The sequence below is a fragment of the Biomphalaria glabrata genome, chromosome 13 (assembly GCF_947242115.1).
Source record: "Biomphalaria glabrata chromosome 13, xgBioGlab47.1, whole genome shotgun sequence".
In the NCBI taxonomy this organism is placed as follows: domain Eukaryota; kingdom Metazoa; phylum Mollusca; class Gastropoda; family Planorbidae; genus Biomphalaria; species Biomphalaria glabrata.
Genome location: NC_074723.1, coordinates 7,615,089 through 7,638,321, shown reverse-complemented (window position 1 = coordinate 7,638,321; position 23,233 = coordinate 7,615,089). Strand labels below are relative to the sequence as shown.

The window sequence follows — 23,233 nt, the reverse complement described above, 5'->3', positions numbered from 1 at the left end:
TGGGTAAAGGCTAATAAGTATTTTTAGAGCAATTACATGTTGCCTTAATAAATAGCATTCCGCTACCATTCAAACAAGTTTCTATTTGCTGAGCGTAAAATTAAAACGACAACATGACACTATATATGGCATTCTAATAGACTACGTGGAGACAGAAAACAAATGTGTATAAGACTTCTTACAGGCCCAAAGGCTATGCATGTGTAATATGTCAAACGGTACACATTGGCCTTATTTTAATAAACACTCCGTTAAAACATGAACAACTTGGCTTTCTGGCTGAGGTGCTCGAATTTAAATCTCGCTGGAAAGACTATGCATTATTTATTAATGATGTGCGTCTGTAGGCCTCAGAGAGAAAACCTTCATCCAAATAGTCCAAATGCTCTAATCTTCTAACGCTCACAAAAAAATCGGATTAAGGCGCCCAAAAGAACAAAACAATATAATATTCTTCATAATAATCATACTCTTATGTTAATTTGTTGATTGAATTATTGAAATGTCCCCTCTGTCCAGAACAACAAAGCGTTCAGCACTGTCCTTCATAGCATGTGGCCTAGCACCGCAGAAAGACATCAACATCTTCACCCGCTCCAAGAACGTTGGCCGATCTGGTTTGCCTTCAGGCTTTCATGGCTTCCGACTAGATCCAAACCTAGACGATCCAGAAGGAAGCACGGCCACGCTCCGGATCCACAACGAGGACATTTGGTTCGGCAACAAGCTTCGCATCCAACGGATACTTACTGTGTGCGCCGTGTCGGCCATTGGCATTTTCGGCCTTATCATCAGGGATGTGATTGGAGACATCATTAGCACCAACGAGCTGTCCGTGGATGGGAAATGTTTCCATGGTAGGCCTAAATACTTCAGTTTTAAGAATAGACTTATCTTTTATTATTAGTATTTTTCAAAGACCTAATTTGAAAGAATGATATAAACTTTATTTTTCAGATAGCTTTTCATCTTTGAAGGCTTTGATAAATTTGATTAAGGCGCGAGATTTGAATTTTATAATAGCACTGACGTCATCCTGCAATAGAACTCTAACGTCCGCAACAAACATCAGCGTTGGAAACTGGTCAGCTCCTGAGTCTTCCATATTGGAGGCCGCCTGCTTTGACCACTTCCACCACGAGCCTCATTTATCTCGGTGTCTGCGACTGGCGGTGAAGGCTTCCCGAGTGTTCACGAACGTCACGCTGGTCGAGCTGACGGAGATAGGCGAATTTAACGTGGATTTTGAGCTTCTGGCTTCAAGTGTCACCGAATGCTACGCATTTTTCTCTTTTCTACGGTGGACCGTGCCGGCCACATTTGTTATTTTGGTGCACATCATCGGTCAGGTATCAGCAGAGTTCGTGTTGTGCGCCTCGCTGAGCAGTGGCGTCACCTTGCCGGCTCCAAGAAGGTGCAGCACACCTTTCCTGTTTCTGCAGCCAGAAATATCTCAGCGACACAACGAAACCATTGCAGATCTACTCTTCCTCCTGTCAAAGTTAAAAGATCATGTTCAGAGAGGCGTCAACGCCCCTGGAAAATTAAACCTATCTTCACTTACAGGTAACATGCTCTCCCTGGTAACCTATCATTACTTACAGGTACCGTCCTCGTTTTTTACATAACATATCCTCACTCACAAGTAACATATCCTCATTCCCAATTGATCTCAGACAGACAACATTCTACCAGTGGCGTAGCTAGGGTGGGGGTAGGGGAATCTTAAGTTGAAAATCCCCCGGGCCTCCACTCCCCCAAATGAGTGTCTGAAATAAGCTTTTACATTAAATATTGCGCCATTATTTTATGTCATGATGCCGAATGTCAAAATGCATAGGCCCCTAAAGAGGTCAAATCCCCAGGGCACTCAAATTCCTAGCTACGCCACTGCATACTATACTATATTCAAGAAGAACATTAAAACATATCTGTTATGTACTTTTTTTTAGATTAGTTTGTCATTTTGGCTCTCTAGTTTATGTTTGTAATGTTATCATAGCGCCGTGAGCCTACATCATGTTTGTTAACAGCGCTCTAAAAAATAAATTATTATTATTATTATTATTATTATCCTCATTCACACCTTATTCACAGGAAATAACTTCATTAAAAACTATTTTGTTTCTTATTTGGTAGAATGAACATTGAAATAGACTTTAGATATTTCACTAATTGTTTCTCTTTGTGAATATGAATTTCTGGGAGCAAAGGACAGAAAGCAACAGACATACGTTTAACAAACATTGAGAGTTTTTTATTATTATTTCTAATCAAATTCTTTTATTTCGTTGAAAAAAAAAAAGTTTAAAAAAATCATATTTTATTGTATTAAACTGTACCGATTGTGGAAACGCTTGTTAAACAAATGTTTCACAGCTTTTGTGCTTATTACTTCAGAGAAACATTAAACGAAATATATAACATAATCATTTGCAAGTGAAAATTACAAACGCCCAAGGAAGAGATCATCTATTTATTAAGTAAGCCTATGCCTGTTAGTTATATCTTTTTTAGAAACTTCAAAATATGCGTTCAAACTTTACTGGTCAACTTGAACAGATCTCTACACACAGGCTCATCTGCAGTGTCCGGCAGACGGTCCAAGCTCTGTTTACGACAGCAGACAGAACATACTGGAGTTGTTTCTGGACTTTATAGAGCAACTGAAGACCCACACACTTGATGTCCAGTCCGCACAGCTTGGTGATAGGACCAGGTAAGTTGATGATATGACCAGAGGTAAGTTGATGATATGACCAGATAAGTTGATATGATCTGATCAGGTAAATGAATGATATAAGCATTATAAGGTAAGTGACCAAGTATAATGAATATAATATATTTTGTATATGTAATTAATAGATGTAAAGTTTTAATAATTGGCTGATTTTAAATTACTTTTCATTAGAGATTGGTTCCGGTTTTCGTTGGTCTTTTAACGACAAATTGGACGTCTATTTATAAGACGCAATTCAAAAAATTTTAGTATAACGATTTAAAAAAAAGATCATTATTGAAAATTATTCGTGCACCAGTTAGAATATCACTTTAAATTCGAACGGCATCTACTTTCTAAGTATATAGACTTTAGTGTAATAACCTAAATCACTGCACTGGCTGGTCGATTGGTTTGCGCTTCGGAGTAACGTCAAGATGGTTTCATATCCAAACCCTGCACTCAGTCGGGCTTGAAGCTACAATCTCAGAACTTATCTGCTTTCCTTATAGTGTTAGGCTTGAAGCTACAATCTCAGAACTCATCTGCTTTCCTTATCGTCTCGGGCTTGAAGCTACAATCTCAGAACTCGTCTGCTTTCCTTATAGTCTTGGGTTTGAAGCTACAATCTCAGAACTCATCTGCTTTCCTTTTACTGTTTATGAACTTAATAGTGCTCATTGTCTCAGACTATTTACCCGCAGTGATCCCCATGTTGTGACCTGTTTGTGTTTGTGTTTCAGGCGCGTCGTTCTGGGTGTTTTCATCATCATGATCTGTCTGTTAAGCAGCATTGTGGTCATCTCTCGAGTCAAGGAAATGGGTTGCTGGATTTTTATTCAGACTCACTCGCTGGAAAAGAAAACAGAAGAGCTGGAAAAAGAGAGAAAAGTGAGTAACATCTGAGCCATGGAAATACTGTTTAAATAGTTCTCAGGCAACCTACGGATAAGCATTACCGATAGCTATAACAAACACTTTCTGTAACTATAATACTACCTGCCTCTACAACAAACACAGACTACTTGCGACTATAGCCAACTAAGACTACAAGTAGTTATAACAAACAAAAGACTACGTGTAATTATAAGTAAGACTGACTGTAACTATGAAAAAAAAAAAGAATACTACCGATAACTATAGCTTAGACTATCTGTAACTATGAAGTAAAATTTGAAGGCTGTAATCATAACCGAGTAAGACAAGCAGTAGCTAAAAGAAAGCGTGGTTGAGAGGCTAAGTACGCTTGAACTTGGCTTGTCTTGGCTACCTATGAAGGAGGCTCGAGGTTCGACACCCGACGCGAACAGAGTTGCGTTTAATGAGCGCCTAAAGGCAGCACGGAAAAAATTCTCCCAGATACCCCCTCCCCTCCACTGGCCCACAAATGAGATTGGACTATAGCGCTCTGAGCTTGCTATAAGCTTAATGTAGTGCTATATAAGGACTATTATTATTATTAACTATAACTAAGACTATCTGTAATACATAGTATGTTTTCGAATTGCTTAATAAACTTGTGCATTAGTCTCCGTATCGACTGGCTAAAAGACTATTACACAATATTAGTAGGCCCTAATGGTCCTTGATATGCTTTAAAAACGCTTTACCCAATTATTTATACACGATGATGTTTGCAGCTTTTCTGAAACTTTTTCCTAATATAGATACACTTTGAATACACTTTTTTATTTTGAAGTATAGTTCATGCCTCTGGGACTTCCTGACTCAAGAAGACATAAACTACAACAGATGCAAATTAAAGCTGTGAGATTTATAACAAACAAAACATTCACATTTGACAAGAGTACGACGATTGGTAAAATCACAAAATTTAGAGGCACTTCAGGACAGAGGACTACAAAGTAAAGTAGCAATAATACATAAATCACTGGATTATACAAAAACATAACCTAATGAAATAATCAGAAAGACACAAAGATAAAGGCACATTTCTGATTACATATGCTAGGACAAAGTCGTACAGGTGCTCCTTTTCCCTTAGGGCCATTAGAGCATGGAAAGGACTGCCTGAATCAGCCAGAAGAAACAACTAAGCATGACTAGATTAAAACATACTCGTAGAACGTAATTACTTTCTCTTTTGGAGTAACGTCTGTAATTTATAAGATAAGATGATGTGAGATTTCTTCTCAATATAAGACACAGGCTATTTTTCTCCTTAGCTATGTTGTCAGTAATTAATGAAATATCTTTCTAGTCTGCCCAGTGGATAAGCGTACACCAGGTTAAGAAGCGTACATTCAAAGTAAACCTTAGATAGATCCAGCTTCCTATAAGTAGACCATAAAAACACATTTGTACACCGGCTTAAGTTACAGTTCTAATACATCTTGTATAGAGACTGACTCTGCAACGCAGAATGCCATCGTATGTTCTACATTGAATTAAGATAGTGTGATGTAAAGATGGCTTGAACCCTTACAGCTTATAGATCTAAATGGATCAACAAGTTTCTTTAGGCTTAGATTATAGAATTGATCGGATCCCTGGCCTGAGGAAAAAAAGATCCACTCATGGTTAGGAAAAGTAAACAAAGTGCTAATAGCATCAATGAAGAACATCTCCAGATCAGTGCGTTGATTGTATGGACAAGACTTCTGATTACAAACACAGAAGAACGAGTAGGCCTACATGTGGAGTGGTCAAGTAAGTGAAAAAAATACCAATGACAGTCTGGAGTTTCCGGATATCTTAGAAAATATGTTGGCAACAAGCGAATTGCTTTAAAAAATAGTTTCAATGAACAAATATTAAATAGATGTCGGTCGTTGAGTTGTCACGGAAAGGCCCGTTGGCGTGATGTGGTATGGTATATATAGTCTACGCTTACGGCTCCAGGGCCCGCGTACTGCTAAGGCCGCCTCTGCCCCTTTCCCTGAGGTTGGGTTTAGTTTCTAGTTCTGATGGTCAGTCCGATCTCAACGTTCTAACCGACTCTCCCCCGCCCCTTGTTCTAGTTTCTCTTCTGTACTGCTTGACGTCCTCTGCCTCGTTTCAGATGTGAAGAAAAACACATCAACAAACAGGAAATTAATGAATTGATTTGTTGTATATGTCAGTGCGCGCTGCATGTTTTTGTTTTACACTCATCCATGGATCTATATTCTGTACAGTGTCCCATCTGATTAGTCGAGCCTGCTTGCTTATGTTTTCTTCATTCAAACATTTAAAAAAAAAACCATACTAAACATTAATTTGTGTCTTGCTTATTAGAATGTTTGAACAACTCCGCCCCGCAGTGTGTCTCGGTTTTTATTTTGGAAAATTCTTGGTTAATAACTTTGATATTTTGAAGATTGGATGTTTATTTTATTGCGTCAGTGATGGTTTTCAGAAGTGTTGACAGATTTGTGTTTTTTTTTTGGAAGAGATTGTGTGTCATGGAAAGGCGTGTCTGTAATGGCTGTGTTTGTCGATCATGGTTGTGTTTGTATCTTTAATGGTTGTGTTTGATGGTTATCTGTGTGTGTCTTTTATGGTTGCGTGTGTGTCTTTATTGGTTGCGTCTCTTTAATGATTGTGTGTCGTTAATGCTTATGTGTGTGTCTTTAATGGTTGTGCGTGTGTCTTTAATGGTTCTATGTAATGGTTGTGCGTGTGTGTGTCTTAAATGGTTAAATGGTTAAGTGTCTCTCTCTCTCTCTCTGTGTTTCTCTCTCTCTCTATCTATCTATCTATCTATCTATCTATCTATCTATCTATCTATCTATCTATCTATCTATCTATCTATCTATCTATCTATCTATATATCTAACTATTTATCTATCTATCTATCTATCTATCTATCTATCTATCTATCTATTTATCTATTTATCTATCTATCTATCTATCTATCTATCTATCTATCTATCTATCTATTTATCTATCTGTCTATCTATCTATCTATCTATTTATCTATTTATCTATCTATCTATCTATCTATCTATCTATCTATCTATCTATTTATCTATTTATCTATCTATCTATCTATCTATCTATCGACTCTCCCCTATCTCTTATCTCACTCTCTTTTTCTCTCCCACTCAATCTTTTTTTCTCTTCTTCCTTTCCTTCTCTTCTTGTTTGTTTAATGTCTCTCTACTGTCACTGTCGAACCATTTACACACACCCACACTGATTTGAACTAAACCATTCTACTACATGATGGCTCTGGTTTTAATGCAATACGATCAAGGAAAGAAGTGATTTCAAGTGGACAAGAGAAAGGTGAAAGTCAAATCTATAAATCTATACATGAATATTTAAATGAAACAAAGCAATGTCCTAATGATTATGTGGTGTTTTCTTGCATACAGAATATCGTGGATCAAAACTTCACGCCCAGGGAATAAAAAGGGAATATTTTTGCTGTCGACAAATTGGAAAGCATGCCGCATTTATCAATTTTATTTTTCTTTTCTTTTTCAAAGGTCGTGAATTATTGTGAAATTCACGTAGATCTACATTTAGTTTTGTCCGCATGCCAACAACAGTCGTGCCTCTGAATCCAGCAGATCCTCACACTTTTGGTATATCTCAATTTGTCCCTTACACAGTGTATCTCAATTTGTCCCTTACACAGTGTATCTCAATTTGTCCCTTACACAGTGTATCTCAATTTAGCTGCCCCCTCACATTTTGTATATTCTAAACTGACATTGCGTATCACTTTCTATATCTCCATCTAAATGTCCTTCGTCTTTCTAACACTTTTTTGCTTTGAAATACTTACCTTTTTTTTCTTCAATATTTTTCTTTGAATTGCTTTATGCAAAACGATCAAAAGTTTTTCTAAAAGTAAGAAAGCAATAATTAATCCAATTACTCCTGCTGGTGTATACTAGGCAACACTGTACAGCATCGCAGATCTTTCTTTTTGTGTGCATTGAACTTAATTTAATGAGTTCACTAAACCACATACGAGAGATTCTAATTATTAAACAGCATTACATTTTTTTTTAAAAACTTATATCAACTCACTCTGTCTTTCTGTCTGTCTATTAAAAAGGTATTAAACGTTAACAGTCTTAGATCCACTACTATTTTTAATTTACATAAATGATTTTCCAAATTCAAATTGCATTAGATCAGGAACAAAAGTCAGATTATTTGCAGACGATTGCATAATATATAAAAAAAAAAAAACAAGGTTACAAAAGACAGTTTGTGTGGAAACACAAACTCAAAATCGGCCCCCGAAGAGGTCCACCCAGGCAGGCTTCAATATTTTCAGAAAGAACATCCAAATGAAATCAAAGACAAATGAGAGATAAGAATGGAGAAAGAAGGTTAACAGATCTTGTGTAGTGCCCCAACGGTCCCGCAGATCAAAGGATAGGTGTAAGTGAATGTAAAGTTAGATGTCAACCTGGCCTAACTAGTTCCCCTTTTAGACCTTGTGGTCTGTCACGAGTCAAGTCTGTGACCTATTTCGACCAGTTTCTAGAAGCTCGAGTTCAAACCAGTGCAAGTGTCCAGCGTAAACAAGTTAATTTTAGGTATCCAATCAAAGAAAGGGGTTAAGGAAAAAATAGCACACGTCAGCTTCTAGAAGGTCAAAGTTATTAAAATAATTATCTGAGAAGGTTCCATGATTCTGGAACGTACGATCAAAGAAAGTATAAATAAGGGGAAAGTCAGTTAGACGGGGTCCTCGCTCGGTCCTCGCATAGTAGTAGTTCTTGTAGAGCGATGGTCCTCGCTCAGTCCTCGATTAGTAATAAGTTTTGTGATATTAGCGGGTCCATTAAGTAAAGTTTTAGTAGTTGAAGTTGAAGTTATATTAAGTGAAGTTTTATGTATCTTTAAGTTTTATTTATGAAGTGTCAAGTTGTTATTGAATTAAGAAGTTAATTTGATGTGAAAGTTGAAGAAGTTATTAAAGAAGTTTGAAGAAAATACAGAGAGATGTTTCTTTCTTCATTTCATTGAATTGTCAAGTTTAATCATATAATCCCCGGCAAGTGTGATCGTCATTTCCTATGAATTCATCAACTTATTAATACATCCTTCGGCAAGTTCGTCACATGGTCTATAGGGCAGATGATGTAAAGTTCATCAGTTTTTGTGGCCTACGCTTAGCGGGGGTGTCATGTAGCCAGCACAATGACCAACCGCCTATACTTTTCCCCAACTAATATCAGGTACACATTAGAGCTGAGTGGACTCAGAGGCGCCCAAAGATTCCAAAGTTGAAAATCCCAGTCTTCACCAGGATTCGAACCCGGGACCCCCGGTTCGGAAGCCAAGCGCTTTACCGCTCACCCACCGCGCCTCCCCTGGCCTAACTGATGTCTTATAATTGATCTAATTGTTTTGAAAAGGCTCACACTCTTATTCGAATCCACAAAAAAAAAAATAAAAAAAATATTTCCGCAATAAAAAAAATGTTCAGAAAAATGAAGTTTATAAGATTACTATTCATTTTAAATTAGGTCTAACTTATAATGTATACTAATTAGCTTTTTCTCTTTAAAAATCTGCTTGCATAACTGATTTTAAAAATTAGATTTTTCGCTTTCAGAAAAAAAAAAGTAGCCGTTGCATCAGAACTTTGAACGGTCTTAAATATTGTGATGTCGGATTTTCAATATCTTTTCTAGTTTATGAGATCTAAACGGGACGGACGTACAGACGGACAGACTTTTCGCACAAAACTAATAGCGTCTTTTCCCCTTTCGGGGGCCGCTAAAAAACAACACAAGAGACTGACATTGTACAAAGAGATGAATTACAGAAATGGTAATCCTATGTGCATGTGCTTCTTCCCAGAAAAATGTCTATTATTAAGAGTAAACAAATAAATACCATTTATCTTATTCATAATTATTAAGAATAACACCCCTCCCCCCCAAAAAAACAAACCATAATACTATTTGTCTTATTTATGGTAAACCAATTACACAGACTAAAAAAGTCAGAATACCTAGGTGTTATAAAAAATGAAAAACTACAACAGAATGTGTATATTTCTGTTGTGTTATCTTTATATGAGAAAAGAGTCCTTGTAATCACAATAAATCTCCATAAGGATCAATAAAGCAGTCTTTTAGTCTTACACCTGAGCTATATATCAACTTCATGCTGGAGCTCAAATCCATCCTGTCTCTTCCTCGCCAGCTGACAGTCAACTTGTTGTACCAGATGTTGCCTCCTATAGTGGCAGACAAACTGCGCAATGGGCTAACCGTGGACGCTGAAAGTTTCGAATCGGTCAGCATATACTTCTCCGACATCGTCGGATTCACCACCATCTCTTCAAAGTGTACGCCAATGCAGGTAATAACAGTCTTTTCCTTTTTTTTTTTTTTTTTCAAAGTTGCACCCAAAACATCAATTGCAGTTATTAGGCTCCTTAGAATGTGTGCGCCTTTCTTCTTCTTCTTCTTCTTCTTCCTCGTTCTCATTTTCATGTTGGAGCGTTCAGATGACTTGATCATGAGATGAACAGAGCAGCGGTTTCCAAATCGGGAAGCTTTCCATATAGTTTTCTTTCTATTGGGATGTTTTGAGCCAGTGTCTTGTACGGGCTTCTTGGTAAAGAGAGCAGTTTTGAAGGACATGGTCGGCATTCTCTGGTGATACTCCACATGGGCAGATTTCCCTGGTTTCAATTTTGAGCTTCCGGTACATGTGTTGTCTCATTCTGTTGTGTCCGGTCCTGAGACGAAAGATTAGACCTAATAATGGTCTTTCCCATTCATTTTTTAAAGTTACACCCAAAACATCACCTGCAGTTATTTGGTTCCTTAGAGTGTGTATTTTGTGCGCTTTTATTGATAATATAAACTTGATATCGAATTGAACTGATTACTCTGTCTGTGACATTTTACTTCTCGATTAACAATAATAATAATAATAAGCCTTGTCTTCCGTGTCCGAAGATTAATGAGATATGCAATATTTCCAGTGACTACACAGCCCCAGCTGTGACCTACATATTTTGCCACATCCAGGGCAAGCATAACCATTGTCCGCTACTGGTCGATTAAGATTTTCTTTTCGCCGTCTGGGTTTGTCCTCGGCAGCGGGTTTTCTTTTATTCTCAAATGTGTATCCCGCGGCCTTTTTGAGTGACCTGGTGGCATGCGGTTTCAGAATGAGACAGCTGGAGGTCAATTCTCGATTGCTCTACCATGAAACAAATGCTATATTTACCTGCGCTGTAAAGAGACGCGAATGTCTATCCAATAGACATGCTTTACATTCGCATAAAAAACATGTTTTAAGATATGAACTTTAGTTGTTCTACGACCGAGGAGCCCATATATGAGATAGATGTATGTATTAATAAATTAGCAGTGCGCACCGGCTACGACCGTTAATTTGTTCCGTTGGAAATACCGAAAATAAAATACAAAGGTGATAGCGCTTGCGGTTTTTTTCGCCAATAGTCGTCGTGAGGTTCCGTCTCCGTCAAAAAACGTTCTTAGCAAGCGTCTAGGAAGCAAAAAGGAACCTGTGTACGAAATTTCATTAGAATTCGTACGCCAGTTTAAGAGATGCCTTGATCAATGAATGTATCAGTGGTAGTTTATAAATATATAATAGATTCTAGTTTTGTACCATAATTGTCTTCAACAGGTTGTAGATTTGTTAAACTCTCTGTACACCACATTTGACACGAGGATTGAGACTTACGATGTCTACAAAGTGGAAACCATCGGCGACGCCTACATGGTGGCCAGTGGCGTTCCTATAAGAAACGGTGAAAAGGTAGGTCGAATAGAGCATACATAACAATAAAGTGAAACCTGAGTTGAGCTGGGCCGAGTCACATGGTAGAAAAGAAACTATAAATAGTAAGCTTTTTGGTGTATACGGTGTATAGGAAGTGTTAATACTGTAAGAGCTTTAAAGGTTTACGAATTTTTTTTTTTAGAACTTGTTTGTTTCCACGCTGTAAAATTTAATTTTTTTAAGATCTATTATTTAATTAGCAACAATGATCTTTCAATATGGCGTCCTTAAATTTGTTGAGATGAACAAATAATTTCAAAGTCTCTCCCAATCTTCTTCTTTTTCTTACGTTTTTCTTTAGGTCACCTTCCATCGTCCCAGCATTTATCCATATCGCTTTGCTCTGAAAGAATGTAAACATGATCTAAAAAGTAATCGACATGCTAGCAAAGGGGAGCCTAGTACGTTTAAAATGTATGGTGCAAATCCCCAATATTCTTTGTATTTCTCTGTCTCTCTCTCTCTCTATCTTTCTCTCTCTCTGTCTATATCTTTCTTTCTGCTTTTTAGAAAAAAAATCCAGTTTCTACTCCATTCACAACTTGATATTTAAACTAGGATACCTAATATTTCTCTCTCTCTCCCTCTCCCTCTCTCACTCACTCTCTCTCTCTCACTCTCTCTCTCTCACTCTCTCTCTCTCTCTCTCTCTCTCTCACTCACTCTTTCTCTTTCTTTTCTGCTTTTTTTTTTTAATGCATCAGTTTCTATTTCATTCACAACTTGGTATTTATACTAGAAGACCTACTTTTGCTTTCTCTCTCACTTCTCTCTCTCTTTTTCTAATTTTGTTAAGTTTCTCTTCCATTCACAACTTTATATCTATACTAGGAGACCTACTTAAAGCGTATATTATTATGACCTGCACGACTCTTATGTAAAACAAATATTTGGGCGAATCAATGTACTTTTCCATCATACAATATAATAATATAAATGGCAAGTCTTCGATTCCGAACAATATACAGTCATAAAAAAAAAGAGCTACTCTAATTGGTCACGTCTAATATGTCTTCTCACTAATTGGTGCAGCAATCACAAATATTTGACGTCTAATTACGATATGGCTCTCTATATAAGATACCATAACCTCCCATAGAGATACACTCTTATTAAAAAAAAAAGGTAAAGGTACTTACTAGATCAATGACCTATATACTTATGTCAACACCAAAGAGTATGTGTATAAATACGCCTACACTCAGCACACTGTCCAGTTTAATGTCCATAGTACTCACAATTATGGCACCAACGCCTTAAGCGCAAGCTCATGAACAAATGTTTAAAAACATAAACACATCCTCCGGATTTTTTTTGCCTAAATGAACTGTAAATATTTCTTTAGTTTATACTCTATCGATACATCATGGGAATTTGAAAGGACTTCAGGCCAGAAAGACACAAAGATAAAGGAGCATTCCTTGTTCCAAATTTGTACGAATACTTCTTCCGTAGTGCTATTAGAGCATGGAATGGGTTACCTGAGTCAGCCTGGAAAACCAATGACTTGGCAGAATTTAATTTAATACTCTCTGCGCTGACCCTCGGATAACCAAAAACTTTAAGCCTACATCTTTAAATATAAGAGAAAGATAATTTCTAAACGAATCAATTCTACTTTACTCTGTTTAGCATGCCGAGGAGATAGCGACCATGTCCATCGATCTTCTGGCGGCTATCAAACAGATTCACGCCCCCAATGTCGAAGATGGAAAGCTCAAAATTAGGATCGGAATTCACACAGGTAAAATAAAGCTCAAAATTAGGATCGGAATTCATACAGGTAAAAAGACAAAACATGTGTATGTCCCTCTAGCTTAATGAAGAGAGCTCTCCAGCTGTCTCTTTCAGAGAACATCAGCTTCTTAAGTCTACAAAAAATCGGACCCCAATTTCAATTGATTGTATAGGGTCGTAGGGACCTATTTTGTTCAAATAAATATTCTGTCAGCCTGGGCCTCGTATTTCTAATCTTATTCTACCTAAACTGTAGACTCCTGTAAAATTAATTTGTAGGAACTTTTGTTTTAAACCTATAAATTACAGACATTTCTTCAATAAGGAGAATAACGTTCTACACGTATCTATGTGTTCTTGTTCTGTATGTCAATTACAAACTAAAACTTTGCTAACTTGTTGGTTTTCCTGGCTGATTCAGGCAACACGTTCCATGCATTACAAAAGAAGAGCACTTATACGCATTTTTTTTTCTAGCATATGAAATAAGAAATGTGCCTTTATTTTTGTGTGTTTTTTTTTTTAAATTTATTGGGCTGTGGGTTTTTTGTGTGTTTGTTTGTTTGTAAAGTATGGGTTCAATTTTTTAGTTACTAATGTTACTTTATTTATTGATCTTCTGTCCTGTATTGTCTATATGTTTATTGATTTTTATTAATGGTGTTACTCTAGTGAAATGTGAATATTTATTTTCTTTGAAAACTTGGATAGTTTGTGACTGAAATGTTAAAAGAAACTCTTGAAACAAGAAAAATAGAAGACATACCTTTTTTTAAAGACAGAGTCTTCTGTATACAACGTATAGAGCGATTATTTGTTTCTTAATAACTAATGAAATGTTAGATGTTTTTAAATGTAACATTTTTTACCCCCGCCTCATCCCCCCCCCTCACCTCCCCGTTGTAGAAGAACAAGAAAGACACTTTATACTTTCCAATGATAGGCCTGTAGATGTAGACTTAGAAGACGAAGCGTTAAATGTCCCTGAACATTCATTTATTCAACTCTTGAATGAATACTGTCTACATGCGGAAATACTCGAAGATGTAGACAGTAGAGTTATCGTCCGTTCAAGATCAATATTTTCTCGTTCTCTAGCCTAATTTCAATTTATTTCTTTTTTTAAATTTGAAAATTTATAACGTCAAACAAGAGTTTTCACAATGTGGCCAACGATCTAGTAATTATTTCCCCAAAGACTGTAGGAAATTTCTTAGAGCCGTTTTCGAGATCCGTGACCAGGTTTTTTTTAAATTTTGAGCCCACCTAGGTTCCATGAAGTTATGAGTTCAATAGAGGTATTGTAAAAATTACATAACTTTAAAATTCTTCTTCAAGTTCGGCTGAGAGCCCAGCCACAAAGAAGGGCTCATTTTTGGATTGTGTGGTTTTAAACAAATATTTTATTATGGTTCAGATATATTAAGGAGATCAGTGTGATCTGGTTCAAAGACCGCCCCCCCCACCACCTCTCGATATAATCCTCAAATATTTGCATCATCCTTAGTCATCAATCAAACCAAATCGCAAAGAAATATTTAAAACATGGAATGAGCCTTAAACTTGCATTTTGTTAGAAAAATGTGAATTAAACATTGAACAAGAATGACTTTGAATGACTATGTCACTTTGTTTCGTTGCTTTCTGCAGGTCCGTGTGTGGCTGGTGTGGTTGGCCACAAGATGCCCAGGTACTGTCTGTTTGGGGACACGGTCAACACAGCGTCACGAATGGAGTCGAGCAGTGAACGTGAGTCACACACCTTACAAATACGTGTATCCAACTTTCTTAGGGTTAGGGTGATTGGCACCACGGCTCTTTTAGGGCCACGCCATGCCGTTTACTCAACTCAATTTCCTATCAACTTATCAACCTTTCATATGCATATAAATAGTATGTGCATTGGCGTCATATATAGGATGTCTGGGGAAGCGCTGTAATTCCACAATCCACACATTCTGTGCAACATAACCAGTCTTCATTTCCTACGTCTAAAATTAATTGCATTAAGCTTATTCTACTTGTTTATTTATAGATCAATTTACCTTAAGACCTAAGTCACTTTAATGGCTATCATCACTGCACTGAAACCCTGTCCAACCACCTTGTCTAACATGCTTTGAGTTTTTATCCCAAACCAAAATGTCTTTAAAAGATGCTAACCTAACGCTAATCAATATAACAGAGCCAAGCCCATCCATTAGAAGCATATACTCTGTAATGCATGCTATAAAGGTATCCATTTTCTGTGGATGTTCTCTTCTAAACCTCTCCTCTCTCTCCCCGACACATAAAACTTTCTGCTTTTAGTCATTATTGTAGAAATAGCTCTCTGAAAAAACAACTAGGTCACAAACAAACAAAACAACTCCCCAGATCTGTAGCTAAAAAATAAACAGTTCATTCGTAAAGTAGTTAGTTTTCATTAGTCCAAGATAATGTAACCTGTTTTAGTCCTAGATGTGTTCAGGGAATTGAGGACAATCAAGACATATTTCTGATGAGAGAGAAATACTGACATGAGGGTTACAATCAAGGTAGTCTACTTAACGATGGGAATGACTAAAAGTTTAATTAATATTTCATTAGCCCACTCAATGTTTTTCGATATGCAGTTTCTCAATGTAATTACTAAATCATATTTTGAACAATACTTTACATTGACATTTCAGAGCAATGAGTTTTTGAATTCTAAAATTAGCAAGTTAGTTAACTCTTTCTCTCCTAACTAACGATACCGACGTTGATTACACCAGAATGTTATAAATAATTACGGAGAAAAGGAGTTAAAACGTATCCTCACTGACATGGATCATCTTGTTATTTCTTCACTTTTCCCAATTAGAAGCTATCCTTAACAGAAATCAAGAGTAGGGCGGTTCCATCGTTTGAAGTCAGATAGCTTTTCCTTGTCATTTTATTTCTTTATTATAGATGGTTTTGACAGCGAGTCGTGTCAAACAATATGACCGAACCAGCTTTGAATGTGTATGTCATGTACATGTTAATGTATTAAATTGTATATGGTAGCAGGAATTTCTCATATTAACAGATTCGCCATTCCAAATTTTAAACTTTATTCATTTAGTAATGTTTAATATTTGCATAGTTAATAATCATAGAATTAATTATTCATATAATAAAATACTTTCTATACATTATTAAGCTTTGCACAATGCTTTTGAGGGCAGGTATGATTGGATGCCCATCATGTGGCATACAATTTGTAGGCCGCATTGTATACAAATGCCCGGGCCGATTTTGACACCCAGTCCGCCCCTGAATAGATGTAAACTTTTTTTAATGCAAAAAAAAATCGCTAGAATACACAATTTGTTAAGCCGATTTGGTATCACTAACAGCTGTAATATAACAAAACTAGTATATAAGAACATTGAATCGTATGAGTTGACTAATCCAACGTTTCTGTGTTCTGTCCCAGCTATGAGAATACACTGCAGCAAGGCGATGAGAGACCAGCTTCTCGTCCACGACAAATACAAGTTGGAATCAAGGGGAATCATCGATGTTAAGGTTGGTAATCTATAGTTTGTAAATATCACACGTAGTTGTCGCCCCGTAAATTAATATGGAGTTAGCAACTTAGTAACTAGCCTTAGTGTATGAATAACACATTGACTGAATGCGTATTGTGTCATGTATCACCTATGTAGCTTCAGTCAACAAATGCTGTTTTTTAAATTCCGTCATTTATTAGTTGATATCACCTAATTTTAAAAATATCCTCCTTAAAGTTATTGTAGCATAGGGAGCAATGCTTCGTTTGCTTTGGGTTATGACACGAGAAGATTGACAGGGTTAAAAAAAAGTTCGCCTATCAGCACAACGATCCACTGCCTTTTTTCCCCCCACCTAAGTCAGTTACCCTCAGGGGCGCCCTAAAAATCCCGAAATTCAAAATCGCAGTCTTCACCGAGATTTGAACCCAGGACTCAGGACCCCAGATTTATCTTATCTTATATAATACAGACGTTACTTCAAAAAAGAAGATGATTACGTCCTACGCGTCATGCATTTAGTCATGCATATTAACCAATGACTTAAATTCTGCCAAGTCACTGGTTTTCCTGGCTAGCTCAGGCAACCCATTCCATGCTCTAATAGCACTAGGGAAGAAGGAGTATTTGTACAAATTTGTCCTAGCATATGGGACGAGGAATGTGCCTTTATCTTTGTGTCTTTCAGAGTATTTTATTAAATTTTGTTTTTGTATTTGAAGATTATGGTTCAGTGTTTTATGTATGATTGCTACTTTACTTTTGAGCCTTCTGTCCTGAAGGCTTTCTAAATTTAGTGATTTTACTAAAGGTGTTACTCTAGTCAAATGTGAATATTCGTTTGTTATGAATCTCACTGCTCTATTTTGTGTCTGTTCCAAGCTGTTTGGAAGCCAAGCAACTAACCAATCAGCCACCTCGTCCCCCAAACAGGTTTACCGGCTGATCTGAATTGCACAGACCACACCGGCACTGAAACGACAAACATTGCGCCCCTTTGGGATAGCTGCATTCTTATAGAAAACTTATTTGTAAATCTTAGATTACAATTAAAGAAGTGGAAAGACAATTTCATGGTGTAGAAAAGGGTTTCTAGTGGACTGGGAAAAACAGAACCGATAAATGGGGTCTCGTACACTCAAAGAGAATAGAAAATAACTGGATTAGTAAATGGTCTTGGATCATTGTAACGCTCCAATATAGAATACGCTACTAGCGTAGGTTAATATTTAGGTTATCCATGGAACTATACTAATATCGAAATGGCCCTGTAAAAAGTCTCCATATTTTGTTTCGTTCATTCATACTTCTTAAGCGCATATTTTAAAAAGTCAGCTAATACAAAAATAGTTTATTGTAACCATGTTGATTTTCTATGTATAAAAAGACACCGGGTTTTAAATTAAATTAAGTTATTTACTAAGATTTAGCCATCCCTCATCCATCTTGGTCGAGTCATCTAATAGATTAAAATAAAACTTCTAAAGCATGCAAATTCCATATGCTATTTATTTTTTTGTTTACATCTGTCAGGGCAAAGGTCAGATGGAAACCTATTGGGTGACAGGTCGAACTGACATGGGTGAGTGTAATGACAGCATGACCTGCCTGTGGATACCAAAGAGAAAGAAAAAGCCGGCGGTGCCTCTCACCACTGTGCAGGAAGTCGGTGACGCCTCGGCTCAACAGCCTGTCGCTAACAACGAAGCCAAAGATGCGGTACTACCACCAGACGTAAAGGAGCCTTCCAGCAAAGAAGTCGTCAAGAAAGAAAGCTCAGATTCTGGGTTTTCCGAAGTTATTGATAGCTTTGAAGAAACTGAAGGAAGTCAACAAACCAGAAACTCCAAGAAAAATAATGTAGCTTCTACTAGTTTAACTTTTTCCAACTCCAGTACTAGTTCAGTCGTATCAAAGAATACTACCATATTAAAAGATGAACGTGTGTCGGTCATCTCTGAAACAACAAATTCAATGACTGGTAAGAAATTGGGAATGCTAGTTACAAGAAAAAAAGTCTCTTTTAAAAATGAAACACATCCAAGCACAAAACATCTTCGACATCATTCGCTGCATCCACATCCCATAGGATCGACATCAGGTGCCAACCAGAAGATACTTTCTAGGTCAAACTCTAAAAACTTAATCTCCCCTGATCCTGCTAACCATGGTCATTTAAACGTGACCCACGCGTCCCAGGCACAAACGCCAAATTCTACCACCAGCGCTTCCAAGCCCAAAAGAAGTAGCAAACGTCTGCAGCCTTCGACTGTAATGAAGATCAAACTTATCGGGAAATTCTCCAGGATGCGCAGAAAGCACTCCAACTCCCGCTACAACGAGCCCAGGAACAATAAAAGCAGCAGCAATCATCACCACCACTTACAGCAGACGAAAAGGCAGCAGTTCAAGGACCTTCATGTCCGTAATCGAAGCTTTACATTTGATGCTTCCCGGGTCAGCTTCAACGTCCCCATGTCGAAGCACGTTATCAATGAAGAAAGCGAAGATGATATGATCAAAGACGAAGGTAGTTCCAACGTTAAAACAGACTCTTTGACTCTTGGCCAATTAGAAGATCATCAAAAATCAGAAATACCTAAAACTGATGCTTGCAATGAAGACAAACGGGAGAACACTAATGCAGTATCTATTGGAGAACTGGAAGAGTTACACTCCTTGCATACAAACGCAATAAAATTGCCTCCATCAGAAAACGTTCAGGCTTCAGATAGAGATAACAGTTTAGAGTTGTCAGCCGTGTTAGATGCACCGAAAAGCGCTGATACTGACTCGCAGTCAGATACGTTTATGGCGTCAGTTATTCCAGAAACTCCTGACACTGAGATGGAAGAAAATGAGCGAACGGCATCATTCAAAGAGGAGAAGCTAGAGATAGAAGCTTTACGGGGGCGGCTACCTGCACCGACATGTGCGTTCAACAAGACAAGGGAAACAGAGACGACATCTGCCAATACAACGCATCATAATCTCCCAACTAAAGCAGACACTGAAACTATAATATTATCTTGCGTCAATAATTCTATAGATCACTTAGATGTAGCCTACACTGACCGTGAAAGAAGTGGGGAGTCTAGTTTAAAGAACTTAAAAGAGGTTGACCAATCTGATAAGATTCACGGAACACGTAGCCCCCTCTCTGTCCACAGTCTTACCAAACACCTGGATGAGAGGAGCTTGCAACGAAGAATGGAGTCCTACCAGGTACTGAATCAGCACATTACCAGACTCTATCACACCGTAGGAAAGTCACAGCACCCTGAGCAACCTTAACATCTCAAGGGTCAAGCCATCACCTGACAGCACAGAAATACTATCTTGGGTCATTGCTAAAAATAATCCCATAAACACGTTTACACTGTAGTAATTAAATGACCTAGTCTATCTAAGTTAAAACACACAATATCAACTATGTTAAGTTTAAATTAGCAATGGTTAAGGCCAAAAATCATTTTATTCATTTGATTTTTATATTTCCATTTCTTACATGATAAATTCAACGTTAACCATAATACATCTGTATTTAAACACACTAGCACTTTTTTCCAGGGCATAGAACTTCTGAGGTAGGAAGACTTGGGTATAAGCACTGTGATGGAAGGACTGCGGGAGGAAGCATTGGGAGGTCCAGATGGTGAGAATCACATGGAGATCGGCAGCATGGGGGAGGGGGGGGATGCCACAACCTCGAATAAATTTCTGGCTTTCAAATGATAAACTACCTAGAGTGACTGCTGGTGGGTCATCCAGCCTTCTGACACAGGAAACTATAGATGCACCAGATACTTTCCATACAAGGCAAGATTTAGGCAATGAAGAATATAAACTGGTAGAGTTGGATCCACAATCAGAGAGTCTAACACTTCATCAGAATTACCGTAAAACTACACAAGGCAAGATTTGGGCAATGAAAAATATAAACTGTTAGAGTTGGATCCACAATCAGAGAGTCTAACACTTCATCAGAATTACCGTAAAACTACACAAGGCAAGATTTGGGCAATGAAGAATATAAACTGTTAGAGTTGGATCCACAATCAGAGAGTCTAACACTTCATCAGAATTACAGTAAAACTACACAAGGCAAGATTTGGGCAATGAAAAATATAAACTGTTAGAGTTGGATCCACAATCAGAGAGTCTAACACTTCATCAGAATTACCGTAAAACTACACAAGGCAAGATTTGGGCAATGAAGAATATAAACTGTTAGAGTTGGATCCACAATCAGAGAGTCTAACACTTCATCAGAATTACAGTAAAACTACACAGGGCAAGATTTAGGCAATGAAGAATATAAACTGGTAGAGTTGGAACGACAAACGGAATATCTAACACTTCATCAGATTTACCGTAAACCTAGCGGCGGATCGACCTTTTATAACTTCACTGCAATACATCAATATTAAAGCAAAAGGTTGAAGTTAGTTAATGTTAGTTGTCTCTTTATATGTGTATTTGACGAAGACCCTGGCACTTGAGAACCGCTGAGTTAGAGCTCGTTAGATAAGTTAGACAAACATTTCAATCCTAATCTCATTTTGTAATCATTAATCATTTCTTACACTTTGTTCTTTCATCTTTGTTTTCAAACATTTTTTGTTTGTTCTTAAACTATTATTTTCTTTATCTGACTACATACGACAAACCCTCTTGTATTAATTAGGTTAATTTGAGTGTTGTAAGGTATATTTGATTTAATCTAAATCACGGATTTAAAAAAACAACAAAACCCCATAATCTCTCTCTCTCTCTCTCTAGCTCTCTCAATCTCTCTGTTTCTCTCTCTCTCTCTCTCTCTCTCTGCCTCTGTCTGTCCGTCCGTCCGTCTCCCTCTCTCTCTCTCTCTCTCTCTCTCTATCTCGTGAGTTTATGATTATGAGGATAAAAAGTAATCACAGAGTAACTCCTAGCACAGCGTTTTTCAAAGTTCTAACAATAGGAGAGGGAGGGCGGCGAAAAAAAAGTATATTTATTGTAGTTATCAGCCCATGCTTGAATATTAACCAAGTAAAATGATATTATCACCAATGTTTATAATATTTAAGTAAGAGATGTCGATCTTGTATAATGTTTTCGCGGGAGGCGTCTGCAACAAACAATATCGCCTCAAAACTTTTTAAATAGATGAAATTACAAAAAGTTTCCGTTAATTCGATTCTTCTGGACTTTCTTATGTCAGAAGGGAATAGCACTGTATGTAGTACTATGTACCTCGAAAGGTTCTTGCAGTAGTGGCCAGTGTTGCCTCTTTTTTTTTCTTTTGCTAGGATGAAAAGTGCGCTCTAATTGCAAGAAAACACTTTAACCTATTGACGTTCGCTTTTTACCACGAGAGACAGTCGTTGTAGACGTCCAGGAGAAAGAATTTCTGAAACTTAGAAGGCCGGAAAACGCTTGGCGCCAAAGCTTTCTATCCCCATAAAGAATTAGAGTCTCACCTTCCTTTCGGAATTAGACAAGGGGACATAAGAAAATATGAAATTATTAGAGATTTTCAAACAAGTCGGAAAAAGTTTATGATTGCAAGCATTTTGGCGTATCCGGTGTAAGAGATAAATAAAGTGCTGGTTAGCTGTGTCTCTTTTAAATAAGGGAATGTGCTAATTATTGAGCACTTATTAGCACTGCAGAAACCAATGTTTCAAGCTCTTCCAATTAAAGCACAAAGTAAGGTCAAAATGAAGGAAACATTAGACTAGTAGGACTTCAAAACTTAATTTTAAAACGAATGGGAAATAAATAGCGGCCATAAATGAGATTTGAAACATACACCAACAGCCACAAGTTGTAGAGTTGCCTCCCGTTGTACATGTATAAGACTTTTTAACTGTAAAATCCTTGAACTATGTTAATTTTTTTTTAAGTCTAAACATCTAGATAAAAGATACCAAATTTGTCTGCGGGACAAATAATTTACGATGCATGGGTCATGTGACTGCAAAGAATCGAAGTGTTCGATGGAATCGATTCTCTACTTCATTGTGTTCAGTAGGTAGAAACTTCGAAGGCTGGACAGTTCCGCACCGCGATCAAACCTGTGGGTCGTAGCAGAGGCGGACTTTACAGTAAGCAGGGCCCCGGGCGAGTGTCATACTTGGGCCCGGGAGCCGTATGGATAGTCTCTATATATTGTACCACATCACACTTACTGGCTCGTGTAACATCTAATGCTGTAGGCCTTATTTATTGTTACAAAACATAGTACCTCACGTAGGTACTGTACTATTAGCCCTTTGACTACAGTACTTACTGCATTGTAATTGTTTTGCTCTTAAGTTGTATTCCCCAGTTCTCTAATATTGATTCTGTGACATTTAATCAATGTTGCTAATGATTCAGACACAAGTGAATCTCATATCGCTGGCCTGGGGCGGTTGCCCCCCTCGCCACCCTTAAGTCCGCCTTTGGTCGTAGTTTCGGAATCATTAATCTAGATCTAGTTATAATTATGTGAAAATGTTTCTGTTTTCTTACAGAATTGTTGATGTAGTTA

The 23,233-nt window shown here is 37.4% G+C and overlaps 1 protein-coding gene across 1 annotated transcript; it reads left to right on the top strand.

The window, feature by feature from the left end:
* The first annotated feature begins 502 nt into the window (after positions 1 to 502).
* On the top strand, positions 503 to 20,963 carry LOC106071915 (uncharacterized). The gene is made up of 10 exons (XM_056008321.1): positions 503 to 857; positions 958 to 1,566; positions 2,563 to 2,719; positions 3,463 to 3,610; positions 9,842 to 10,000; positions 11,306 to 11,437; positions 13,094 to 13,205; positions 14,849 to 14,947; positions 16,641 to 16,732; positions 18,250 to 20,963. The coding sequence occupies exons 1-10, from the start codon at positions 503 to 505 to the stop codon at positions 20,008 to 20,010; spliced, it is 3,624 nt and encodes a 1,207-aa protein (XP_055864296.1). The 3' UTR covers positions 20,011 to 20,963.
* The last annotated feature ends 2,270 nt before the right edge of the window (positions 20,964 to 23,233 follow it).